The 26,641-nt window shown below is 37.5% G+C and overlaps 2 protein-coding genes across 2 annotated transcripts in view; both read left to right on the top strand.

The window, feature by feature from the left end:
- The first annotated feature begins 359 nt into the window (after positions 1–359).
- slc35g2b (solute carrier family 35 member G2b) lies at positions 360–3,973 on the top strand. Its single transcript, XM_056737776.1, has 2 exons — positions 360–642; positions 2,505–3,973. Exon 2 carries the CDS (start codon positions 2,525–2,527, stop codon positions 3,764–3,766), a length of 1,242 nt encoding a protein of 413 aa, XP_056593754.1. The 5' UTR covers positions 360–642; positions 2,505–2,524; the 3' UTR covers positions 3,767–3,973.
- Positions 3,974–7,789: 3,816 nt separating this feature from the next.
- Positions 7,790–26,641, top strand: part of nck1b (NCK adaptor protein 1b) — a 38,518-nt gene continuing 19,666 nt past the window's right edge. The window contains exons 1-2 of the mRNA XM_056738528.1: positions 7,790–7,932; positions 25,726–25,777. The gene's annotated coding sequence lies outside the window, so the exon portion shown is untranslated. The remainder of the gene's footprint in view (positions 7,933–25,725; positions 25,778–26,641) is intronic.

Below are 26,641 nucleotides of genomic sequence, written 5' to 3'. Positions count from 1 at the left end.
TTAATGTACAAATAAGTGTTAATTTGGGTTTGGAACAAACTGCCTTTAAAAAGTCACGCATCAACTCAAGCCATATTTTGTCAGCCAGTCTGTGTTTAACTAGAGGACCCATAGTTTTTGTGTTTTCTTTGTAGTAAAACCATAGTAAGCACATATTCACTATGACCACAACAAATAGATTCACTATAGCATTTGTTGTGAACAAAATGGAAATGGAAATACGTCAATCAATCTACTAAAACACATGGTTACTACACTTCTACTATAATGAAACCACAGTTAGGCCACTTTCTCTAAGGGTAGTGACCATTTTTCAACTCAGCATGCGTATATGATGATGTTAGGTTCCAGCAATATTCACATGGTCTACCCCACCCTCACTCTTGCGGAACGGAATGAGAGGGTTTGTCTAGGTATCTGGCTCTCTCTTGCACCCCAGCAGAAACACGAGCATCGGGAGGCGCGGGGAACATCGCGTGGATAATGCGCGTACCTTGGACACTTCCCGCGCGTCCCTGAAGGAGAGGATGGAGACATGGCAGGCGCAATTCTCCATATCTTGAACTCGGTGAAATAAAACACATTGTGTTCCATTCTTAAGAGATTTTGAGCCTGCTGGATCCTGTCTTGGATAAAAGCGCGGTGAGTGCAAAGAGCTTGATTTCATTCATTTAATGTGCAATATGAATGCGCGTTTTGCGCTCGAGATATTGGATTAAAAATTATAAATATGCCGCGTGTTTAATGCCGCGTGTTATTTTTGCGCAACAGTCTTTTTATATGATTGAGAAATGTCGAAATTATACAAAATAACCATTTTAAATAAGTAATGGGGTTTGCAAGGTGCAAATTTGGAAACAAGTGAAATTGCACGAAATTGCATGCAAATCAATGCAACATAAACGGACAAAAACGTACGAGAGATGATTTGTACATGCATAAATGCATAACTGTCTAGAAAAGCATTTTCTATTCGTAATCAATTTTGCACGTCTTTGTGCAGTCCAAACATATATTTCTCGATTTATTTTTCCCTATTGTTGCATTCAATATGATAAGTAGGCTACATAGAAATAATTTGTGAATCAGGTTTATAACAGAAAAGGTTAAAACGGCTGGTGGTTAAAAAAAGGCTGGTTGTTAAAAAAATCATATTTCTCCTAAAAAAATTCCCCTGTCTCCAGCTTTACGGTGTGCCATATGCTGATATCATTTAGAAGGGCTTTATGACGTTTTTATGAGTTATGAGGTTAAATCATAATAGGTGAAAGCTCATCAGGACGATATTGTTGCCCCCTGGTGGGGCTGTTGGTTAGTGGTGATTTATAACATTTGCTTACCATCGGGTGAAAAAATCACATTGGGTTTTGTTAATTGTGTGATACACTCGAAATCCTAAAATATAAAAGATTGATGATTGTTTTATAGTCTATGATGCATTTCATTTATTAAAAATAAATAAGTAAAATCTTAATCTTTAAGGCTGGTTTCTACTTTGTTTATCATTCCACAATTTTTGCATTCAGAATAAATTATTTTGTTATCCAAATGCAACCATTTCGCTACTCAATTTTCCTTCCCAGTTACATAATTCCTTACCCATCATACCGAATCAAACTCTGCTTATCTGAGCAGGCGCTTACAGCACTTAATATAGAAATTTCTTTACACATGGGGCTGAGAGAGAGGGAGAGAGAGAAACATAGACATGGAAAGCAGTGAGACAGAAGACAACTGAAGCAGCGAGCTATGAATTATGTAAGATTTTCATCTGCATTTATGTGAAACTCTCATGCAAGATTGAGTTGGCATAAAATATGCTTCTTTTGTTTACTGTTAAATACAGCCACGTTGTGCTTAGATGGATCCAAAATGGTCCTATGCATTTTTATTATTCTACATTAACATCACTTTCTTGGTTTTCCTTACGAAGTAGGGAGGGATGCTGTGTGACACTTAGCATACCATCGGGAAAATGGGAAAATGGTACAAAGTGTACTGTCTACACATAGCTGTAACTTGGGTGGAACCCTTAAGATACCTTTTTGTACCTTTACAGGTACAAAACATAAGATAGTGTACCTTTTTGGGACCTTCTATTTACCTGAAGGTACAGTAAAATATTTTCCTAACATTTAACTGTCATTTTAAAGGTACAGGTCTTTAGGGTATACCTCTGTAGCTATCTAAAATCATAAAACATTTAAGGTACAAAAAGTACTCTTAAGGGTACCATCATGGTAAAATTGTACTGACTGTCAGTGCATCTTGAAAATGTAGTGTAACATCTGCTGCAGAACAAAAAAGAAGATATTTTAAAGAACGTGGCTAACCAAACAAGGTTGACTTCCATCGTTTGAACACAAAACCGCCTAGACATTTCTCAAAATATCTTCTCTTGTTTTCTACTGAAAAAAAGTCATATACAGGTTTAAACAACATGAGGCTTGAAAAATATCTTAAGTCTTTACACCAGTTAATCATCTGATGTTCATGTTCCACAGTTCTTCTGCACCTGAAGAAAATGGATCCATCCCCTACAATTCCGAATGGCTCAAAAAAGAGGGTGAAAATTCACCCCAACACAGTCACGGTGAAATATGCCACACATTTTCCCCAACCTGGCGATGAGGGCTATGACGATGCCCCGTCTTTTGAGGACTTCAGTGCGTTCATGGACAGTAACCCCAGTAAGAGACTGGTGTCAGAGAGCGGCCATGGCAGGACTATATTCGGCACAATGGATACCCGTCCCAGGCCCGAGCAGAAAGACAAAGGTGTGGGCGGTCAGCTCGCGAGTTTCGGCGAGGCCTCCGTTCTGGCCTCGCGCGTCACCTGGGGCGCCCTCTTTGGGGCTGCCATAGCGCATGGCTGCGTGGCCCTCATCACAAGGCTCGCGGCGGATCGCTCCAAAGTGCCATCCTTAGAGCTCATCTTCATCCGCTCTGTGATCCAAGTTATGTCCATACTGGTGGTCCTCTACAAAAAAGAGGCCCCCTTCGGGCCCAAAGGCTATCGGCTACGTTTGTTCTTTTATGGGGTGTGCAACGTCATCTCGATTACCTGCGCCTACACGTCCTTCGCCATCGTTCCACCTAGCAACGGCACTATCATGTGGCGGGCGACCACCACGGTTTTCAGCGCCGTCTTGGCCTTTCTCCTCCTAGACGAACGTCTCGGTTACACTGACGTAGTGACTGTCGTAGGTAGTCTTTTTGGTCTATGCCTGGTCATGATCCCCAACATCGCCAACGAAGACAAGTCTCCTCTGGGTTTCTGGAAAGAAGCATTCGGTTATACCATGACTGTGATGGCGGGGCTCACCGCCGCTCTGTCCATGATAGTGTACCGTGCCATCAAAGAGCGCGTCAGCATGTGGGCGGCGCTCTTCACGTTCGGCTGGACGGGCACCGTGTGGGGGGCATCGACCATGTTTATCATGCAAGAACCCATCATCCCATTGGACACCGAGACTTGGGGCTACCTCATCGGAATCTGCATCTGCTCCACCGTGGCGTTTTTGGGTATCTACTACGCCCTCAACAAGTTCCACCCCGCTCTGGTCAGCACCGTCCAGCATCTGGAAATCGTGGTTGCCATGTTTCTTCAACTCATTGTTCTGCGAATGATCCCGTCCGTGTATGACGTCTTCGGGGCTTTGGTCATCATGGTCAGCGTGTTCGTTCTGACGGGTCTCAAGCTCTACCGGGTGGGCAGGGTAATTCGACAGGATTACCAGGAGATCTTGGACTCGCCGATCAAATGAGCTCATCATCATTTGTGTACTTGAGTGCATGAGGGGCCATATATAGGTGTGTATGTGTGTGTGTGCAGTGTGCAGTGTTTACGAGCCCTCTTCTCCTACAAATGTGCAATCATTGAATGTCTGGATCTTTGACATTTATTTTTGCCATTGGTGTTATGTCTTTGCTAACTGTTGATGTGTGAAAATAAAAAACAATGATCTATAGTGCCTCCTCGGATGGCTTCGGTTTGTCTGGTGCAAGAATATGATGCAATATAGAGCAAATAAAACTAGATCTATAAACAGCATGATCAGATATCACATTGTAGCGTGACAGGTTCAGCTGTATCTCAACTTTTATGCATTTTTATGTTTATTACTGTTGTGAATATCACCCAGTGGTTGTAAACTGGGTACCAGCACAGTTCCAAACTGCATATTGCACCAAATTAAATGTCGTTAAAAATAAAATCTTCAACTGTATGATTTTCTATGTATTATATTATGCCACGCAAAATCATGTTTATTTCACTATGAGCCATTTCATTGCAATCCTAATGATACACAATAAAATGCTTAATTTTATTAGCTGTCAACAAGCCAGGGTCCCACCTTTTAAAATCAGATTTATCAATACATTAAAATACATAGACTTTAGATTAATTTAGGTTTATATATCTAAAGTGAACAAAAACCTCTTGGAAAATGTTAACCTTTAAATCAACCTGTATTGATTTTCCTCAATCAGTATGTGAAGGTAATCAATACTGTCTTGTTGATGAAAATATATGCTTGAAATTAGGCATTACTGTCTTTTTATCTCAACAAATTTAAAAAGACGAATTATAAAAAAAACTACAAAACTACCACAAATTATGTATAATGGGAAAAAAACACTTATTTTTGTTTAGAGGCCACGTAACTCAGTGTAAAGATTAAGACAAAGTTTCTCATTTGAATTCTAACATCCTTAAATTGACATCATAGAACAGCTCCATGTTAAAATTGCACAAAAATACACTATTTTTAATTATACTTAGTACATTTAGCCCCCGTTTCATAGACAAGGCTTAACTAAGTCAGGACTATGCCTTAATAAAAAACGCTTTTATTAAAATGCCTTAGAAACAACATGTTGCAACTGATGTGCATCTTGAGACAAAACAATGGCACTGACATATTTTAAGATATGTCATGGCAAGGTATTTTCAGTTAAGACAGCTCAAAATTCCTTTTAGTCTCGGACTAGCCTAAACTCCGTCTGTGAAACCGGGGCTTAGTGCTCTATTTTCACATATTAAGTTTGTACTTTAATGTACTAAACATATTATCTCTGGTTCTCCCATAAAAAACACTTAGATTTAAATGTTACCTTAAAAAGTACTAAAGACTCATTTTTGTACAGTATATGAATTAAAAATTAGTGCATGAAAATAGATCACTTTAAATTCATGTGTATTTTTGAGCACTATTTCACCTGAAACAATGCAAACCCTTCATTCACCATACAGTACTGTATATCTTTGAGTGCCATATTGCTTTAATAAATCATTTCCTACATAATAAAGATATTACATTTACATTTATTCATTTGACATACGCTTCTATCCAAAGTGACTTACAAGTAGGGTGCAGTGGGCAGCTATCACTGCAGAGCAAACAGGGGTAAGGTGCCTTGCTCAAGGGCACTTCAATATTAAAGATTTTCAGTAATCATTTGTGACCTGTCTGTGAACTCCAAACTTATGTCACAAGATCTTATTTAGACAAAACAAGCATCAAAGTTTGATTTTAAACATTAATTTCACTATGATTTTAATCACTAACTGATATTTTGTATGGCTGAGGGACAATGGGTTGGGTAAAGGGTAAATCAGGCATGTCATAAACCCATTCGCTCTCTGATATACCTGCCATCGCTACACTCAGTGCTGTCTATATGCAGGCTTTAAAATGCCCATAAACTGAAAATATGGCAGTCATCATGTTAATGGTCTGGCAGGATGTCACAGGAAACTAGTCTGACTGTAAATAACCTGAGCTGGGCTTCTTTTGTTTACTCTGGCTCATTTAAAGGAAATGTTTCACTGTATTTCTCTTGCATCTGCCATAAAGGTGAAATTTAAGATCAATTCAATTATTTTGTCCCTCAGGAGTCAGGCATACTACAGTCATAACAGAAATGCTGTTTGGCTTGTTGGCCATGCCGGGAGATATTTTTGTAATAAATAGTTTAAATGGCAAGCTCATGATATTTCTCTAGTGTTCCACAAGGTGGCAGTTTAGAGGTGTTGGAAATACTTTTCCCTAAAGAAACGGTTCACCCAAACATGAAAATTTATTGTTTATTTACCCTCATGTCATTCCAAACTCATGTTTCTTTCCATCATAATACAAAAGAAACTCTTTTTCCTAAATTTACAACAAAAAAGTGTTAGTGTATTTTTAACTTGCATATCATAGCCTGAATGTTCCGGATCTTATAAAGCCATAAAATGGCATAATTACTGATGCCATTAAAGTTATATAGTTAATTAAAGTAAACATTATGCATATATATATATATATCTATGGCATATATATTTTTAATATGTATATATATATATATATATATATATATATATATATATTAAAAATAGATGTATTTGTAATGTAAAATACGTTGTTCTACCGGGAATCACATGTGAACCTAAAATTACACTTTTGAGCAAAATATAAAAAAATATAAGGATTCGTCTCAAATAGAATCTCATGAATTGCCATCTTTAGACTGATGCCAAACTAGTACTGTAGATGTATTATGCACCTGTTATCAGGTCTCATTGTATTTAGGAAGAATGTCCGAAGAATCCAGGTTTGATTATTTATAGAAAAATAAGATAAAACAAAGAACTTTAACAATGATCTTTTGCTTTGTTCCTCTGTATGATACGCACCTATTGATTGATTATACTTTTACATGTTTAAATACGAGATAGTGCCTCTGCTCTCTTCTTGCTGTAATTCAAGAGATGTGAATTAGCTGCAGCTCTCTTTGGGTATAGAATGTTACGAAGTTCTGAGATTAAGGACAGGAGGGGTGTCGGACACGTACAGTAAAGTCCATCTGTTGGTACAGGAAACAGATTGCATCCTGCGGTGTGTTATTTGCCCCTCTAATGGCTCTATCAGCCAAGTGTGAGGGACTTTCAATGTGGTCATAAAATTCACTCTTCTTAGTCTATTCGAAGATAATGTCAGGCACAAAACACAACATGCGATCTTAATTTATTTTACATATATGAAATTAGAAATCCTTATTTGAACTTGTTATATTTAGTTTAGTTGATTCTTATTAGATTTCTTATGTGAATTAATACGAAACAAATAATACACATATTTGACATGCCCTTTTGTTGCTACAGTATATTGTAATGACAGAATGGCAGAGGATGCCAGCTTATTTGATATTTTTCCAAAGAAACAATTAAATCTGACCTTTTGTATAAATGTGCTTTGTAGAGAAGCTTTTTTCTTTTACAGCATTGGCTTTTGGTTATGTAACAGGAAAGCTTATCTAAGGCCAACCAACCATATTATTACAATTTAATCTATAGACAAATTTGATGTCAAACATAAAATGTCAGAAAAGTATTGAAAACTGATGCATTATTATGATGATTGATATATGTATATAATAGCCTTTTATTATTTTTACCTAACATAAATATATCCCTTCTCTAAACATATTACAACTATTTACATATATTTAGTTTATATATATATTGTTTAACAAATGTTTTATTTTTTAATTAAAATCAAATTATATTTTACCTGAACTATTCCCAAAACTTCACATTGTCCAGTACAGTATGAGACGTCGTTTGGGTCAACCGCAGTGTGTTTGTTTGATAGACGTGTCCAGCCACCAATGAAAAAAGAGATTGCCCTTCGATAGCCAATGGGTAAACGGGAAAACTCTTCGCAGCCCCGCCTCTTGTAGCAAGTTAGATTGTGCTGTAGTGAGTTGGGTAGAAGCGCAGTTCTCACGCTGGATACGTTGGAAAGCCCTTCCCTTGAAATCATCACAGCGAATATGTAGCTGAGGGAAAAAAACCTATGTAATCTATATACTTTTCATCATCGAGTGTGTACTGCATACACAACAAAAGAACAGAAGACAAAGCTGCGGATCGGATCATTCAAGGGTAAGATGGAAAATATTTCTAATTTTGTGAGTTAAGGTTTGATTGTAGCGTACACAGCTAAAGCAATGGATCAGAGGGCTAACGTTAACTGGTTAGAAATCATCGTTATCATCATCCTCAGCACATTAATCAACTCGTTTGAGGATGGAAAATGTTTCAGAATTGTGTAGTAGGTGAGAAAATGTAATTGTTGTAATAGTTGTGAAGGGGTTTGTGTAAAGATTGTGATCAGGCCTAACTCTGCTGTGATTGTAGGAGAAATTAGCATATGTAATTCATACTTTACATTTTTTCGCAATATAGTTCGTTGAAAGTAATGACATATAGAAAGCCACTCTATAATATATTCAATTCTTTATTTATAATGCTTTGAATGCTGGGATAAATTCATTATTGAGTTATTTAACACTGTATTGAAATAAACTAGTGACAGAAGAGTAGTTTTTTCGCGTTTGCTTGACTTAAATGTGATTTTTACTGTCTCATAATAAAACAATCTTTTTATATTGGCATCTGTTTTAAGATAATTCAGTCCTTTTCTTTTCAGTTTTATTCAGTCCATGTTTATCAATCACCCACCAGGTATCAAGAAAACCCACTGGTTAACGTTACACATCTCTGTGTTGTATTGTGTGATCAAGCAGTGTTTCATAGATATTCTGTTTTTATTGAATCAAATGCTTCCTCCTGTTTTTTCATTGTGGGTTCACATTTAGATGTAGGTTACTATCAAGTTGAAAGAATGTTGAAATGGAGCTTCTTTAGCTTTGTTCAGATTGTGTGAGTTTTCTCAGCAAACGCACACGTGTGTCACCAACATCAAAGTGGCATGAGATACCATCTGGATTTGTATACTTTTATTTGTATAATTTAGGGGTTTGTCAAATGCAAGGTTGGTAGCTTGTCTTCACATTCATGTTAGACTAAAGAAATACCATTGACCAGGGGTTAGATTCAAAGTAGGACCAAAGTAAGATTCATATTTTTGTGAGGGACCCCCGTTCTAAAAGGAATGTAAAACATTTTTTATGTGTAAAGAAACATTTCAACCCTGTTAGATTAATAGTAAATATGATATGACAACGTGTTTGTTTCAGATTTAAATAATTGGCTACACTTGGCTACACTGGTTTGTTGTGTATTGGCAAGATGGCGGCGCCCTTGCTCCAAAAGCCAAAACAAAACACGTTTTTTCTTGTATCGAATCTGTTATAGTTTTTTTATTTAAGTGAAACTCAGTTTACTAAATAATACGTATTTGATCGAATAGTTCATTTCCGATTTATAGGAAATATCAGCGTGAGGTGAAGCGTGTGCCATCTCTGCCCTGTCGCATTTCTGTCTATCAGTGTCTGACGTTAAAGTTTCTTATGCTCGTCTGACTTGTCCGTCTAATAGTAGTGGTCTCACCTGACATTTTGGGTCCAAATATACTGGTGCGGAGGAAGAAACTGAAATTCGTTGCCAAATGGATTAGGGTTGGGTTACCGGTGCATAAATCCTAACTTTTAAGAAAGAGCCACAAAACACAGTGGTTGACATTAAAAATCAATATATTCAATTACATAACATTTATTAAATAATTAAAAACAATTTCACAACAAATTCACAATTAAAGTTTTAAATGAATGTGAAATGAGCATGGAAACCAACAGTGAAAGATGTTTACCTTGTTTACCCTCCAGCTACAACTTTGCTCACCATAGTTATATTACAGAACATGTGCTGAATATATCAACAGATTAAGTCCATTACTGTGAGCCTTCTAGGCTACATTATATGTGCATTATAAAAAAAAACAGACAGTATGTATAAAGAATGAGTTTAATTATATGCCTAAACATGCAGTCAGAGTAAAAAGCTTGACGGACTGATGTCTAGAGATCAAACTGACAGGTGCTATAAGGTTTTAGCACTTTCACCGCTGTCTCTCTATTGTCTTATCAAATGTGTTGACAGATGTAGATAGAGTGTAAAATGATAACGAATCAAACTTGTAGTAGAATGTTTTGTATTCTGCTTGGAGCTGCAGAATTTTGCGCTTGACTGTATTATCGCTCTGGACTTGACTCTGGAAAATGCCAGAATAACCAATCGGAAAGAAAGAAAATAGTTCTATTTAAAAAAAAAATTATACACCCAAACGATATTCGTTTTCATCATCGATCGTTGATGTCGCGTCCGAGTACTCGTGCTCATACCTAGCATTGGAACATCTCTAATAAAAACTTAGAAATGAAACAATGATCATTTTCAGCAGACTTTCTCTGAAAAGAGGACCCATTGCAACCTGTTCCCCCCAGTTTGAAAACCACTGCCATAGACCATATCTACATATCAGAATATCATAGAAACTTGTTGGTGATATCTTTTGATTTGGGTGAGTAAGCAACCTTGCCGGCATCCGGAAGACCCTAGCAACCTCATAGCAACACTGTTAGAAAATGCTGCATACCATAGGAATCAGTGGCATTACAATGCCTTGACAACAACCCACAACATTCTAGGATTGTGGCAGTGACTTTTATGCAGTAATGCACTAGTAACATTTAGCTTCAGAAGTAATTTTGTATATTATTTGTGGCAGGATATGTTATCTTCTGAATTGAACATGTTCTTTGTCTGCGGCCTGTCATGGGGTGTGGTGCATTGCCCTGAAGAAATCCGCACATGACACCTCCTGTCAAACTACAATACATGCTGCCTGGTTCCTCCCTAAAATGGCTGTATCATACATTATACGTCCAGCCTGATCTGTTCTGTCACTGAGATGTTATTATTCCACCGTCTGTGCTGCACATTGACGTGTTTTTTGTTTATCTGTTTGCATGGGGTTAGGGTAAGGCCCGTACATTATGTGAATTACAGGGATGAGCAGTCATAACTACTGTTATTTGATTCTCCACTGTCTTCTTATTAAAGAAACCCAGCATTCACTGTCTGGAAGCCGGCTGTGATAAAGTAGCCAAACAGTTTCTCAGTTTTTTTTTCCATGACCTCACAGTTACACGTGTGTATGAATGTTTGGGGCCTGGGGCTGTTTGCAGCTGGTGAATAGTGTAGTTTCTGTAATTATTGTAACACTGACAGGTCTCTCCGCAGCCTCTCATTAAGTTTAAAAAGAAAAAGAGCATGAGAGTAAACTCAAATGAATGACTTGGAGACATTTTGTGTGAGGCCCCGGATCCCACCGAGCTGAGGGGCCCTGGATTAAGGAGAAAAGTTTGGGGGAACTGGTGAAAGCAGCTATTTATATTTTGTCATTTCCTGCCTCAGAAGAGAGTCACCCCATGAGTGGGATTCATAGAAATTGGACTGTATATCTGTGGTCTGCGGAGACTCATTTCTCTTTCTTCACCCTGCGTGCATTTGGAAGTACAGTGGGCTCATTCAGCCCTCGTGACCCCTGCTCTCAAAGTAGCACCTGCCGTTCGCAGTGACGTGGCATTGATTTGCTGCACGGCACGTGTCTCTCTTTCATTGCATTTGTCAGTGCAGTCAGCCAAACGCTACTGTATTATTACATTACTGGATCTTAAGGGCTTTCAAGTTAGCTGGGACTGTGCTTGGGCTAAAATATGAGTTTACAGTTTTTTAGGACTTTGTTTAGGATTATATACCATGGAACAGATTCTTATACTGTAATATTTACATTGTATTGTGGTATTCCATTTACTTCTTATTGATTATGTTATTGGTATTATTCATTTTTTATCATAAAATGTGTCCACAGGCGTAATGGCACATATTTAAAAATGAATAGCCGATAATGTGGTTTCTGGTCTGCTCCCGTCGGGGCAGTTGTGGCCTAATGGTTAGAAAGTCTGACTTGTGACACAAAATTTTGAGGTTTAAAAAAGTTCCACTTTCCTGGAATAACATCCCACGTCAAGCTCCTTTTTCACAGCCAACCAATGACTAAGACCTTAACAACATTCGAGGAACGTGATTGGTAGAGAAGGCTCAAGCTCGAAAAAAATAAAATGGCGGGCGAAATGCCTGTTGGAGCATAGTTTTTTAGAAATGTAAGTTTCATTTAAATTTCAACAACTTCTGATTACATTTACAGTGAGAAATTTGTATTGTAGTTTTTAAATATGTGATTAGCTGAAGGTAACTCTATTGCCTCCAGTGTTAAATGTGTGGAGATTGTCTATTGCCCTTTCATATCATTCACATCTGCGGTTTTGTTCTTGAATGTTTCTGGACTTAAATAAAAAAAAAAACAGCGCAAATAAACTTAAAAGAATAGAGGACTGTTTGAGGAAATTGCTTTAAAACTCAAATATACCCTCAATTACCCAACACATGTTTCTGTTCTCCATTTTTCATTAATGATGTTTGGTTGAGTGGTTTTATATGGGCTTACTCAAGCAAACACAGTCAAGTCAAAGGGGATAAATTATATTCATCAGTAGACAGTTGTAAAGCTGACCAACAGCAGGTCTCTGACCATATTGTATCCGTCACGCTTACGATTGCAAAGCAGCAACTGACACAGTTTTAATGGATTTGAGTTTGTTTTTCAAGACATTTTGAATAAGGATTGAGGGAGAAAAAGTGTTATGGTTCCAATGAATGCAGTTTTCACTTCTGTATTTGGAAATTAATTTGCTAAGTATCTAGTCTATTGTGGCTTGCTTTAACCAAGATAGAAAGAGTCTGTTTAGTTTTGTTTCCTCATCGTGTTTCAGTTTCGTTTTATTCAATGTAGGTATATTCCAAGTCACTTTTAAGTTTGGTTTTATTCTAGTATGGAGCAACCACTTTTCAACCAGTTTCTGATGAAGAAAATCAAGCCTTGTCCTACATTTGACGTTATCGTCCCCAGCACCAAGCCTCCGATAACTTGTTCAGACTTTATTAAAAAAACAGGTGTTCCCTGGTAAGTAATTATTCCATAAATGAATCCCCATAGAGATTTGTGTCCATGTTGCATTATCGTGAAATGTGGATTCTGTCTTCCGACCTTGCTTTTAATAAATGGGTGAGGGAGAGAGATAGTTAAGAAACCTTGCCGTGCAGAACGATCGAAAACATGACATCAATGTTCCGTCAGAGCGTTTTAAAAGCATATGGAGAAGAGTCTGTCCCGCAATGCTTTTATGCCTTTCGGTCTGCGCAACACCAAATGAAGTCAAACGCACACTTTAGTTTGGAGACAGAGGGAGTGCACAAGCTCTCTGCTTGCTCTTTCCTTCACTTATCACAACTGCATCATTCACCACTCATAAATCACATTAAATGTTCAAATAAATATTTTGCGGGGCAACTCGCACGAATGTGCCCCCGGGAATTTTGACCCCTCGCGTGTTTAAAAAAAACATAACTGTTTCAAAGACATAAACGTACTTTACTTTTAGTCTTATGTGTTTTTTCCAGGGCACGTCCAAAATTACCCTGGAAATGACACATCTCACCTTTAAACACCTGCATGTTTGAGAGGGAAAGACTTTGAAACTGAAATATTTGAGCATTTTGACCTGAATCTGTAAATAGGCCATAGAAACAGGTGTTCTGTTCTCATATTGACTTTCTTTCACTTACCCTGTCTCAAAATACACTTCACTTTACTGCAATGTTTCCCTCTTCTGAGTCATATTGTGTCGGAACTCATGGGACTGCTATTTGAAATACAAAACGCTGGATTTCACTTGATGTCTCTTTTTAAAGGTCCTGGCTGTCCAGATGTGGTGTATGTGTGGTTTACATATGGAGGATGAAATTGAGCATTTTTGGAGGCTGTCCATTGACTGTTGAAGTTCGATCTGATGCATATTATGAACCAGGTTGACTAGAGCTCCAACAATATTACATGCTCCAATCCGATTGCCTGGATTTTATGGGGTTTCTTTCTGGGTCTCTTGGTGTTTACATCTGTCTTTCGAATACTATCAAGAAAAGATGTTTATTAAATTGCCACAGCTCTTCTGCTGCATTTGTCACACTCGCAAGGAAAGATCAAAACAGATGCATGGCATAGTGTGATACAGTAATAGTGTAGTGTGTTCTGGGATACTAAATGATGGCAAATGTAGCACATGGATGCATAAAACAACATGTCGGTCAAATCTGACCCTGGATCACATAACCAGTCATAAGTTGCATGGGTATAGTTGCGGCAATGGCCAAAAATACATTGTATGGGTCAAAACTATAAAACAAATATTTTATGAGTTATGAGTTATCCACTCAAGTTTGATATCTATGTAAAGTTTGGAATTTAATCTTTCTGGTTCATCTACTATCTATGACGTCATTACAGCAGTAAACCAAAAGAGATTGTTAAAACAAACCTGTTTCTTCTGAGCAACGACCTGCTACACCCTCAGGTTCCATATGCATCTCAGTCAAATATAGTCCTATCCTTATAAACTGTACATCACTGGAAGGCTTAGTCAGCTTTCAGTTGATGTATAAATCTCAATAAAAAAAATTGACCCATTCGACTTTTGTCGTCCAGGGGGGTCTCTTACAATCTAAGTAGGCGGTTTTTGGCTGTTTCTACCAAAATTATTAGACTAGACAAAAGAGATAGACGGGGACAAATATTTACCTAGTAAGTTCTGTGGTTAAACAGCTATAAGTCTAACTCACTTTTATTATGCCTTGTGGGGAAATGGGATGTTAAATTAGGGTCCTGCTGTTAGAACGTGCTTCAATACACTCGGTATCAAAGTTACTCCATATTGAAATATGTAAAAGCTGCCAAAACCTTTGTTTACTTCATAATATTTCATGGCTCTATTAGTGCTCGGCTTCCAGATATAATTAAGGTTATAAATACAAGAGGCTTAAAATGAAAATTCTGTCATTTACTCAGCCTCAGATTGTTCCTAACTTATATACATTTCTTTGTTCTGCTAAACACAAAGAAAGATATTTAAAAGAATGTTATTAACCGAGCAGATCCCCCATTGAGTCCTGTAGTATTAATTTTCCCTACTATGGCAGTAAGTGGGAAACAGGTTTGGAACAATCTGAGGGGGCAGTAAACAATGAGAGAATTTTCATTTTTGGGTGAACTGTCACTTTAATAAACTATAGTATATCCTTTCAGAGACACGTGGCTGTCTCTTCTCACACACTTCCCACTTCACTTGTCTTATGCCTAAATCAACAGGCTGGTATTTCACCTCTAAATCTCACATCGACATTAGTGTCGCATAAATGACTTTGGATGATCAGGTTTGTGTGTTCAGCTGCCCTGATGTGATTCAGCCATCATCATTAATGGGGATATGGGGTACCTGATACCCGGCCTTCTTTAAAGACGATGAATTGGTATTAATCACATTCTCTCATATCTCTGGACATTGTCCAAAGTTTGCAGTTTACAATAGTCCTAAACCTACTTTTATCAAAGTTTAGCACAATACCAAACAATTCTTATTGTCAAGATAATGGCTGTAGACACCATTTGGATATTTAGGTCATTATGTTTTGAGGTTATGCGTTGCAGAATATTTGTCTTGAAGGACTAATATAAGAGTGTAGGCTTGTGTAGGCTTTCACTGTTCAATTGTTTTGTAAGATAGTGATAAAAGGCTTGTTCCACTGCATCCACCACCTCATCTGCTCTTCTTTTAGTGTGTGTAAGTGTGTGTGTTGATGCGTCAATAGACGTGAAGCAGACCTGGATGGGAAAACGCACAGATTGCATTCCAGCAGGCAGAAGAGCCCTGTGATCTGAGTTGTTTGTCAGAAGCATTGGGTCACCGTGTCTGTGCCGCCCCTCAACTACTGCTGTGTCTCCCACATGAGCCTGTTAAATCAGTCATGAACAGAATTGTGTGACAAAACACCTCACATTATGTATCTATATCGATACACCAATATACTCCATGTAAAACGTGCAGGAAAAGCAAACGTGTCACACCGTGGAATGTGCCATCACACAACACATGGTAATTAAAGCACCATCAGTCATGCTTTCTTTCATTCATCATTACCCATCCCTCCCCTGCCATACCCTCAGGTCTTAGAGGACACACTAAAGCTTCCCAACGCGTTTGATCTTCAGGGTGGGCGCCTTCGGCTGTCTTGTCACTTGTGATGCAATCACAGTAGCGCTGTCAGGCCCTGGTTGCAGGCTGAAACGGTGCAGCATAAATGCAGAGGAAGTGGTAATCGACGTTATCACCCTCTCACCTCGGTTTGACAATACAAAGAGGAAGTTGTGCACCTTAAGAATGCAGCATTGTATGTCAGGTGAAGCTTTCATGCGGCGAGGGTTGCAGCATTGGCAAGGCAGCTGTAGATCTTATTTGTTTTGGTTTGCGAGCACTGTTTTTCTTGAATGCGCCTGTTAGTAGTTACACATTTTCAGAGGGCTGTAGGTCAAAAAGAAAGATTGCCTGTTAAATTGCCTGAGTTTTGTGTTGTTCAACCGGAATATGAAGAAAAGAGAAGATAAGGTGGGACCCTTTGCTTTGCAGATTACATATTGTTCCTCATAGATATAAAGAACGAGATGCCGCATTAGCATCTGTTTCTATGGGCCACTATACGTAGGTCATCCACAATGTTGGAACTGTGCGAGCCGGTTCATTAACTCTAAGTCAGGAGTGTCAAACTCAATTCCTGGAGGGTTGCAGCTCTGCACAGTTTAGCTCCAACCTTAATCCAACCTCCAACCTTAATCAAACACACCTGATTGATCTAATCAAGGTCTTTAGGATTACTCGAAACCTCTAAACAGGTGTGGGTTGGAATTGGTTGGAGCTGGACAAGCTGACTGTCGTTGTATGATTATGAAAACATATTTATTGTTGTGTATATTCAAACATTATATCTGCTACACTAACACACGACAACAATAAAAGGTTCTCCCATCTCTCGCTAATTTAAATCTATTTGGTTTTTATAGAAATGGGTGCGCAGGGCAGTGTTGGGGCATTCTAGTCAACCGTGAGTGACATCAGTGGACCAATCCAAGATGGCGGACAGGTCTACGTGCCTGGAGTGCTTGAATGCGGCGTCTAGTTATTTATACCTATGGTGTATGTTCAACCCTTAAACAAGGGGGCTTGCGTCACCCACAAATCTCGCTTTGGTTTGGTCTGTGAAACCATGTCTATGTGCAAAAACCTATTTATTTAACCATCTACTGCTGAAACAGACAGCTACCTTACTGTAATGAAGCCTTATAATGACTCAATTGAAATGCCCTACATAGTTCAAAACTCTAAAACTGTTTTGAATGCTAGACTTGACTTAAGAATGATTTTTGGTTGATTGATGCAGTGCATTCTGGAATTGCGGACTTCACATGAAGGGAGAATGTGATGTTGCCTGGTCAAAATGAAGTATGCTAGGAGGTTTGCTTTGTTTCAGTGCAACTGACAGTTAAATGTAATGTACTGTACACAACTGAGCCAGTCTGATTGTTCAGTGGTGAGCTGTCATTCATGATGTTTGCTCATGTAACTCAGTGTCCTTTTCACCTCTGTCTTTTGTGGTGGTCTCAGTGTAAGCCAGATTCTTATCATGAGGGAAGAGATTTGGTTCAGACCTCCTTTGTATTTCCTCTTTATTGTATCGGCACTATTGAATGTTATTGTAGTGTTGATTGACAGAGTTATGAAGACTGTCAAGATGAGTTGGTGTGAGAAAATTAAGTCCACTCTTCAGGTTTGGCCAAATTTTGCCTGCTTTAGTTACTTTGTGTTTCTTATGACGGGTGTGTGGCTTTTTTAGTATACAATTTATACCATCAGTTGTATAAGAGATATACTATTAAAGGAATAGTTCACATTCATAGTGAAAATTTGTTCGTGATTTACTCACCCTGTCGTCATTTTAAACCTGTGTGATTTTGTTTCACCTGCAGAAAACAAAAAGATATTTTGAAGAATGTTGGTAACCAAAAGCAGTTGGTCCCCATTGACTTTTATTGTATGGATACAGAACCAATGCAAGTTAGTGGGGACCAATGGGTTCTGTAACACGGCCCAGGTATATTAATGGTAAGTAAATTTGGCATCGCATTTTGTCATTTTTTTTTTATCCATCAGTGATAATGACTGTATCTGTGATCGATTAACTAGTGGATAAACAACGCATCAACATCTTCTCTTTTTCTTGACTTGTTTGTTGTAAGTGGTGCGTGGCCGCGTACACGTCCTTCTCTTCTAGTTTCACTCTCTTACGATGAGCTCCATGTGTGTGCGAGCCCCTGGCCTTATTTCCACGCCTGTAGTTAGCTCCGTGTAGTAGTGTATTTGCCATATTTCTTAATTTGCGCCGAATCGTCTGCTCTGCACTATATGTGATCTATAATAAAACTATCACTTGCATTGAAAATCAATGAATAATACGGAAACACATTGTCGACAAAGGGCAAACAGCATATAGCTGCTCTTTAATGTAAACATACTGTACTGTATTTTGTCCGATGATTTTGCATTTATAAATCTGGATTTTAGCAGCAGTTAAAGTGACTGCTGGTGGCATTAAGTTGTAAAATACAGATCAGAGTAGAAGAAAAACAGATATAAAGTGTTAAAACTAACACGATTCAAAAACGACATGGTGACGTCACAAATATGCTTATTAGTTTGTGACCTCACCAGCTCCACAAGTCTGTCAAAACCCTGTGGGAAACACCAATATCTTCTCTTCCCTTTGAATGTGACCTATTCCTTTAACTTGCACTTAGAAATCTTGAGCTGACCATGGAAATGTAACTTGTGGGTCTCTTATTATAAAACTTTCTTTGCTTGCCACAAACATATCTTCTACCCTGCATTTTTATTCATTTCGCACCTAATGTCATGACTCATTGAGCAGGGGTATTTTCGGTATGCCATTGTTTAGAAGTCCTTAACTTTATTTTAAGACTTTGCATTCTGAAAGAATGTGATTAACATTGTGACGAAACTGTGGGACAAACCAAATGCATCTGTGCTACGTGTTTGCACATTCTGCCTCAGCTGAAATGTCAAAGTGAAAAGGTTTCTGGGGCAACAGAATTTGGGACTGAATGACAGATGGGGGAGGAGGATACCATTTCTTCTCAACTCATTTTAGCTCTCATATCAAGACTACAGATGTGGACCACAGATGCAGGTGGCTCAAGATATTCATCATTCTAGTTTTTTTTTATAAGAAGACGGCATAAAAGGAACTAAGATGAGACTGCTTGTCGCAAGCTGCTTCTCTATTGTATGCACTGTATATAATGTAAGCAAAAAAGTCCACATAGCGGCCATGTTTGCGTTGCCTATGGGCAGATAGGGCTGGGCAGAATGACGGAATATACAGTTACTGCAGAATATAATGTCAACTGTATGAGATTTTTCTATTCCGTGTATTCCGCGGAATGTAAATAAGTCGGCGTGGTTAACTCGGCACTCTGCAAGTTGGGAGTTATGATGAAAAAACATGTGAATTACTGTACATATACAAAAGTAAAAAATCAAATACTCTTTTGAAACATAAAATGTAGCCAGAAGATAAATGAATAATTAATCTGATTATCAGAACTTCATTTGATATCTTTTTTTAATTTGATAAACTTGCCTACATTATAACTATGGTGAGAATTCAAATGAACTGTAATAAATATATAAATAAAAAAAGTAAATCTAAGAAAAATTAGATATAAGATATAGAATTATAATGGGAGATTGTTACCGTGAAATATATCTTTAGTGTGAAATAAAAGGACTCATTCCGTGAAATCGATTTTTGGTCAATCCGCCGACCCATACGGGGAGCTATTTCAGTCATTCGAAATCCGATGTCCTCTCTTATTTAATGGGAAAAGACAGATATCTTTAAAATCAATACATTAGTGGTGTTAACGGCTCAAGTTTAACAAAATTTCCCCCGTTGTTTAAACCTGACTTCAACTGTACCATAAATTGTTTCTTAAAGTCCCCGTGAAACGGAAGTTGCGATCAGTTTTTCTTCTGTATTTTGATGCATTTCCAAGTGAAATGGAATTTTGAATGAGAAAAATAGTGGGCGAGTCTTTCACCTTTCTCTGCGATTTTGATTAGATGTATAAAAACAGCCGTTGCATTTTTAAATGGAACTGACAGTTGAAGGAGAAGAGTTAAAGGATATAATGTAAAGTCACTGGGACTTTAAAGTGAAAGTTCATCCAAGCATAAAAAATCTGTTTACATTTACTCTCCCTCTTGTCATTTCAAATATATATGACTTTCTTTCATCTGCAGATCACAAAAGATATTTTGAAGATTGTTACTAAATGTCCCCCATTCACTTTCAGCGGTTTTGTGTCCATACGCTATCATTGAAAAGTGAATGGGTGCCAGTGCTGTTTCAGTTAACAACTTTCATTTTTGCGTGAACGATCCCTTTAAGCTTAAATTACTCTTAAAAACACCCTTTTCCATGTTGTTCCAGCTTTTTGCGTGTGCATAGACTGGCAAGTGCCTCAAATCACTATACAAAGTCATCAGTCTTTAGTGATTGATGATTGGCTCTTTTTACTGGTAGGCGGGACTTCCGTTGCTTGCACAGCCTTATTGAGCATTACATTTCCCCCATTCATAAGTTACACAACTGTTGCATCTTGTGTCTTATTTAGTGGCAATTTTTGTGACAAGTAAACTAAATATGACTCATCTAGCGTTCATTGTTTCTTATAAATCTCCATTTCCCAAATGTAATCAAATTTTGACATATTGTAGTAATGAGCAAATAACAGTTCATTGCTGAGGCATAAACTAGACAGTTGGCCTTTGAAAAAAAAATGTGCATTAGGGACTGTGTTTAGTACAATGATTTGTGTACTTATCCTTTTTAATATCTGAGAATTCACATTTTGCATCATAAACAATGTATTTTTAAAGGGACAGTCACCCAAATATTATGTCATCATTTACTTACCTTTGAATTATTCCAAATCTGTATAATTTTCTTTATGATAAACACAGAGATAGATATAAGACTACCATAGTAGGAAAAGTTTTTCTGTTAAACACAGAAGATACTTTGAAGAATGTTTTGGGTCAGTTTTGACCACAATTGTCATTTTTCTTACTATGGTATTCAGTGGTGGCCAAGAACTGTTTGGTTATACGCATTCTTCCAAATATCTTTCTCTGCGTTCAACCAAACAAAGTACAGTTTTGGAAAAACTAGAAAGTAAGTAATTCATAACAGAATTTTAATTTTTGGGTGAACTATCCCTTTAAATGCATTGCAGTGAACCGTGTTGCGATAAATCTTAGAAATGGAAAATACGTTGATAACATAAAAACTGTTTTGAAATTGTTTTTTAATCTGATTTTGGAGAAAATTGTATAGGCTAATGGAAATAATGGATTTTGCTTGGTGTTCTTTAGTTTCAGCAAACATATATATATATTTATATATACAAATATAGTAGGCCAGACAAATCGTCCATATGCTGACTGACAACCATATCAGTTCACGTCTCTCCTCCAAACTCTGCCCACAAAGCTGACTGTTCTCTCAGAAGGTGCACTTGTGGCCGGGATGCACAGAACATACTTTGAAAAGTTGTTTAGTACAGGGAACTGTGTGCACGCGACCACTGAATGTATGTCAAAGGATGTTGCAAGCGGCGGGGCTAATGTCTGACAGCCGGCTTCCGTGTGAAGTAAAGTTACCGACCGCTAAAGAGGCTTTCATTCGTAAAAAAATATTTTTGCTATTGTCGGCTGAACATTTTAGGTGGCCGAACATTCGGTGTATCCCTACATAGCATAATAGTTACTCCTCCGAATGCAGGTTTTATTGAGCTTTTGAACATGTCAACATGATTGTTGCATGTTATTTTTTAAGACATGGACACATGACAGAAGAAAGGTTATCTGAGGAATAACAGTGATCAAAAGACTGTTGGTACAGAGATGGAGGATCTGGTAGATTAGTGTGTGATTTACGATTGTTCCGCTCATTTTGTTTTCTGGCCGTGAGCTCCAGCTATGCAGTGGGAGTTAACAGGCTGTTGGCATTGTCTGCTGGATTAAGGGAGTGTTTCTCTGTCTGGCTCTGGACACTGTTGTTAACTTTACCTCCCGACGTTCATTAATCCAATGAGTGAAGCTGCTGATGATTTGAAATTTCTAATTCCACATGACAGACTTTGTTTGCTACGCAGGCTAATTTATCAGCCCAGACAAATAAAAATGTCAAATGAAATTTAACCATTTGAATGGTTTTCAGTGGGTTATCATTATTTATTTTGCTCATTTTGTTATTATTATATATATTATTATATTATTATTTCTTTGTATTGTGATGCAGGGATGCTGCCCATGAAGAGGGTTCAAGGTCAGTCACTTATGAGGTTATATGACAATTAGGATGCATCCTTAAAAGACACCCTTTGTAGAGGGCTGGACGAAATACCAGTCCATACCGAATACCGATGTGTATTTTTATTATAATATGATTTTTTTTTATATACCGCATTACCAGTGTATGTCGCTTAAAAAATGTGTGGAAAGCGGCGCAGCCCAACACTGTTTCAGTGGGGTCCCTTTTCACTGTTACACTGTGACCAGCCATTCACATAGAATGTGTCTTTGTATGCCGCGGCACTACTTTATCATAATTTTTCTATATAAATGCCCTAAACAGAGGCATTTGCATGCTGCGTGCGTCTCGCGCTTAAAAAATGTTTCCTTTCCTTAGCAATGGAGCGCGCACCTCACGGCTGAATAGCAGCACAAGTGTAACAATTGCAAGTTCTCATTACGTTATATTAAATATACTCACAAACAAACATTTTCAAAAAACAATCGTTCCCCTCTTATCTGCTCGATATAAGCATATCATAAGACGTGCTTTTAGTTTGAACTGTTTCTCTATTTGCCATGGTGAGAAATAAGGGTCAGTAAGAAGGATTGACAGCATAATGCGATTTAAGCCTTTGTTTTATGATTAAAAATATGATTTGACCATGAAGCCATTGCGACTATGTTAAACACAACAGACATCACATGCATGTTTCAATGGTACAATTGTTACTATTGTGCTCTTCTGAAAAAAAGCTCTTCTGATTTTGTATTCAACTATTTATTTCTGGATGGATGTTCCTAACTCATGAAGTTGAGAGCACCAGTGCTTCCAAGTAAAAAATGTTGATTTTGAGCACTGTTCTCAAAATTGCTTTAATTAATTGCTTAAATATTATGTATGCAAGTTACCTTTGCATGCTATTCAGTGGTTAAAGATGTTTTTTTTTTACTTTTCAGTTATGATAGGGGATACTGTCACTGTCACCATGACAGTATAAAAGGGCATTTTGAGTCAATTAACAGCACTATTTCCTCTCTCAATCAGTAGAAAATTTGACTAAAAAATACCGCCATGTACCAGGAAACCGGTATAAGTCTGGAAAACACAGTTATTTAAATTTTTGGTCATTTTGCCCAGTGCTACTTTGTACTCAGTTATAGATGGATATATTCGCCCGGTTAAGTATTTGGCTGTTTTTGGATGATCAGAATTTAGCCAAAAACTAAGGTTTGGAATCGAAAATCAATTCTAATTTGGAATCGAAACGAATAGGGATCGGATACAAATACAATTTCCTCTAAGTAATTCCTGTTTGCATAGATGTATTTTCAGAAATGTGCACGTGTTAACTTGTGATCTGCTGATATCTCAATAAAAGCCCTCAAAATTAACCATATTTTTACTAGTTAAACTATGGTATAATTTGTAATAAATCAAATAAAACATGGTTGCTATGTGTACTGTATATAGCAAGAACCTGGGAATTGATAAGAATTGGAATTGATAAGTAGTGTTGAAATAGGAATTAATTAAATTCAAACGATACCTAACCAGAACTCTTTGGGTTCTTGTGGGTCCTTGATAGTGATTGACCGATCAGATAAAAACAGGTACCGATTATTTGCATGTTTTTGTGCCCGATGCCCGATATGCAGAACAGATGTTTATTTACTTATATATTTTTGTTTTCGACACACTGATTACAACACAATTGAAAAAAACTATTTTATTTAGAACAATCACTCCTCCTGCATATAAAGCAAATAATTTGCATCTATACTGCAATAAATAGAGGGGTCTGAAAGAGTGAACATAAAGTGCACTGTTACTAAAGTGACAAATAAAAAATAAATAATTCTAACCAATTAAAAAAGAAATGAAGGGATCTGAAACACAAACACTGCACCACACTCATTGGTAGACACACAGAGCTCATCCAGAAAGAGAGCGCATGCTAACATGGGACAGCGGACGTGCGTCAACTCGCATCAAACAGGTCAGGAAAGAGAGATGAAGCGGAAGGGCCGTTTATCTTCTAGTTAATCGATCACCGATACAGTCACTATCACAAAAGGAATAAAATATTACAAAATGTGACGCCAAGTATTCAAAGCACTGTTTATGTATGCAATTACTAACTTTACATTCAAACTGCTATTGCTTATGGAGATAATAAATAATTAATTCCACATTTATTTAACTGTTTATTAGTGAAATAATGGTTATATAGTCCAATAAATTATAACTTTGGGGGTGTTTTAAACACGTTAATTTTGTTGGATGTTAGCTACATTCTGTGGCTATGCTAAAACTTCCTGAGCATCAACCCCGGTGAGTTAACAGCAAAATGAATGATGAGCATAGACAACAAATGTCATTAAATTCAGCTCTTTTATTCCTAACGGGAACTAATTCATGGCTGTTTCATTTAATTCATGTAAAGTTAGCCCTATATTTGTCTCTATTAGCGAATTAACTACATATCAGGCATTAAATGTAACATCTCATTTGTGTATTAATTTCTCTCATGTAAAATATAAGTTTATTAATAAAGCAAGTGAGTATACATTACCTACTGTGCACGCTGTTGTGTCTCTGTGACGGTCCTGTATGCAATTCTCTAAACGGCCACAAGATGGCAGAGCTTATCGGTGAATCCGATATTAGTAAACAGATACCCGATGATGGGAAATTGATTAAATATCGGGAAAATTTTCTGGAATACTATGTATTGGTAGATCTTTAGTCCTTGAGAAGCCTGGAGAAGCAATCAAAGGCATTAAATCAGATGTTAAATCATGACTGACAAATATCAGCCCATGAAAAGTATTCAAAATTCATATTTGTGGGCGAGAACCTTAATCCATGAATATGACAGCCTCATCCAGATTTTGTCGTCTGTGCTTTTATTGCTCCTAAAGTATTTTTTACTAAATAAAATTTTTTAGTAATATTCATTTTCCGCTTGAATGGACATCTGAAGACGGCATAGATACATAGATGGAGAAGAACAGATGCCCTTTTTAAAAATCTCTTTGTTTATTTTACCCACACACTCCGTATCCGCTGTTATGCAGTTCAATTGCATCGGCATGTCCTGCTTTCACTGTTTTGCACCCTACTTCTGGATCTGGCTCTTCCCTCCCAATCTTCCTGACATTTGGACAATAGACAATCGTTGGCTATCATTCTAGAGGAAGTGATCTCCCCCTTTGACTGTACAGAGATCATTTGACTATAAACTTTCTTTTGGCAGGCGTCTCGTTGAGGCCTAAAACAATGGTCATCTTCATCTGATATTTATTTAGCAAAATGACACACAATCGCTGGGAAGATGATTGTCTTTGGCAGGTAAACAGTAGCACATTCTCTACGTGTTTTTGAGGGCGTGCCCAATATCACCGTCGCCTGTGTTACATGCCAGACGACTTAAGCGGGAGATGCGTTTCTTTGTTTCTCCCTTTGGTCATTTTGGTGTGTTTCCATGTTTTTTAGGCTTTAATAAATAAATATTGAAGTTAAAATAAACCTTTAATTTTTTTTTTTCAGGTCAACCTTAGGGCATCTCAACTCAGATTTCCACAGCTTTGATGCATCACAGGTAAGCACTTCCATTTTTTTTGTGCAGAATATTTGATGTAGTAACTAAATCAAAACATTCATTAGAGCGAACTTTAACTTGACATCTGAAAATGTACAATGCATAATTTGCAGGATTTTCTGATTGGTTGCTATGCAGTGTTCTGATCTTGTAACAGGTTGCTAGGCAATAACCATACTATGTATTTATATTCCTGAAGTGGTCTAGGTGTTTCCTAAGGCTTTGATGTGTGGTTGCTAAGCAGTTGCTATTATGTTCTGAGCAGTTTTCCTGGAGTTGCTTGGAGATTGCTGGAGGTTGCTTGAGTTTGACAGCTTGTGTTATTTAACCAGCAGTGTAAATGACGGGACTTGTCACTGCAGTCAGTTTCTTGCTTGTCAGCCACTTTATATTTTAAGCATTCACGAGACCAGGTACACCGCTCACACTGTACTTGCAAAATGATGTCCGTAGGGTTTGATGAATGTAACACATTATCTATTTAGCAGCTCTCCTCTGGACAATTGAAGTGAAGGATGTATGTTTCCATCTGCATTTGATGTTTTCTAAGCAATTTGAGGAGTTCTTTGTTTAGTTAGTGAATTATTTTTATTCATCCTCATGTCATCACAAACCTGAGTTTCTTTCTTCTGCAGGACACAAAAGAAGATATTTTGAAGAATGTTGTTAACCAAACGACACTGCCCCCCACTGACTTCCATTGTATGAACACAAAACCACTGGGACATTTCACAAAATATCTTCTTTTGTGTTCCACATAGTCATATTCATGATTTGAATTGCAGGACAGTGAATAAGTGCTGACTAAATTCTTATTTTGGGCTGAACTATCCCTTTAAGTTACTAATAGTGTGGGGTCTGCTG

The sequence above is a fragment of the Triplophysa dalaica genome, chromosome 23, assembly GCF_015846415.1.
Source record: "Triplophysa dalaica isolate WHDGS20190420 chromosome 23, ASM1584641v1, whole genome shotgun sequence".
In the NCBI taxonomy this organism is placed as follows: Eukaryota; Metazoa; Chordata; class Actinopteri; order Cypriniformes; family Nemacheilidae; genus Triplophysa; species Triplophysa dalaica.
This window is presented reverse-complemented; position numbering and strand designations above follow the sequence as displayed.

Bases quoted from the DNA above. Each gene is read 5' to 3' on its own strand.
- slc35g2b (XM_056737776.1), top strand. From the start codon at position 2,525: ATGGATCCATCCCCTACAATTCCGAATGGCTCAAAAAAGAGGGTGAAA.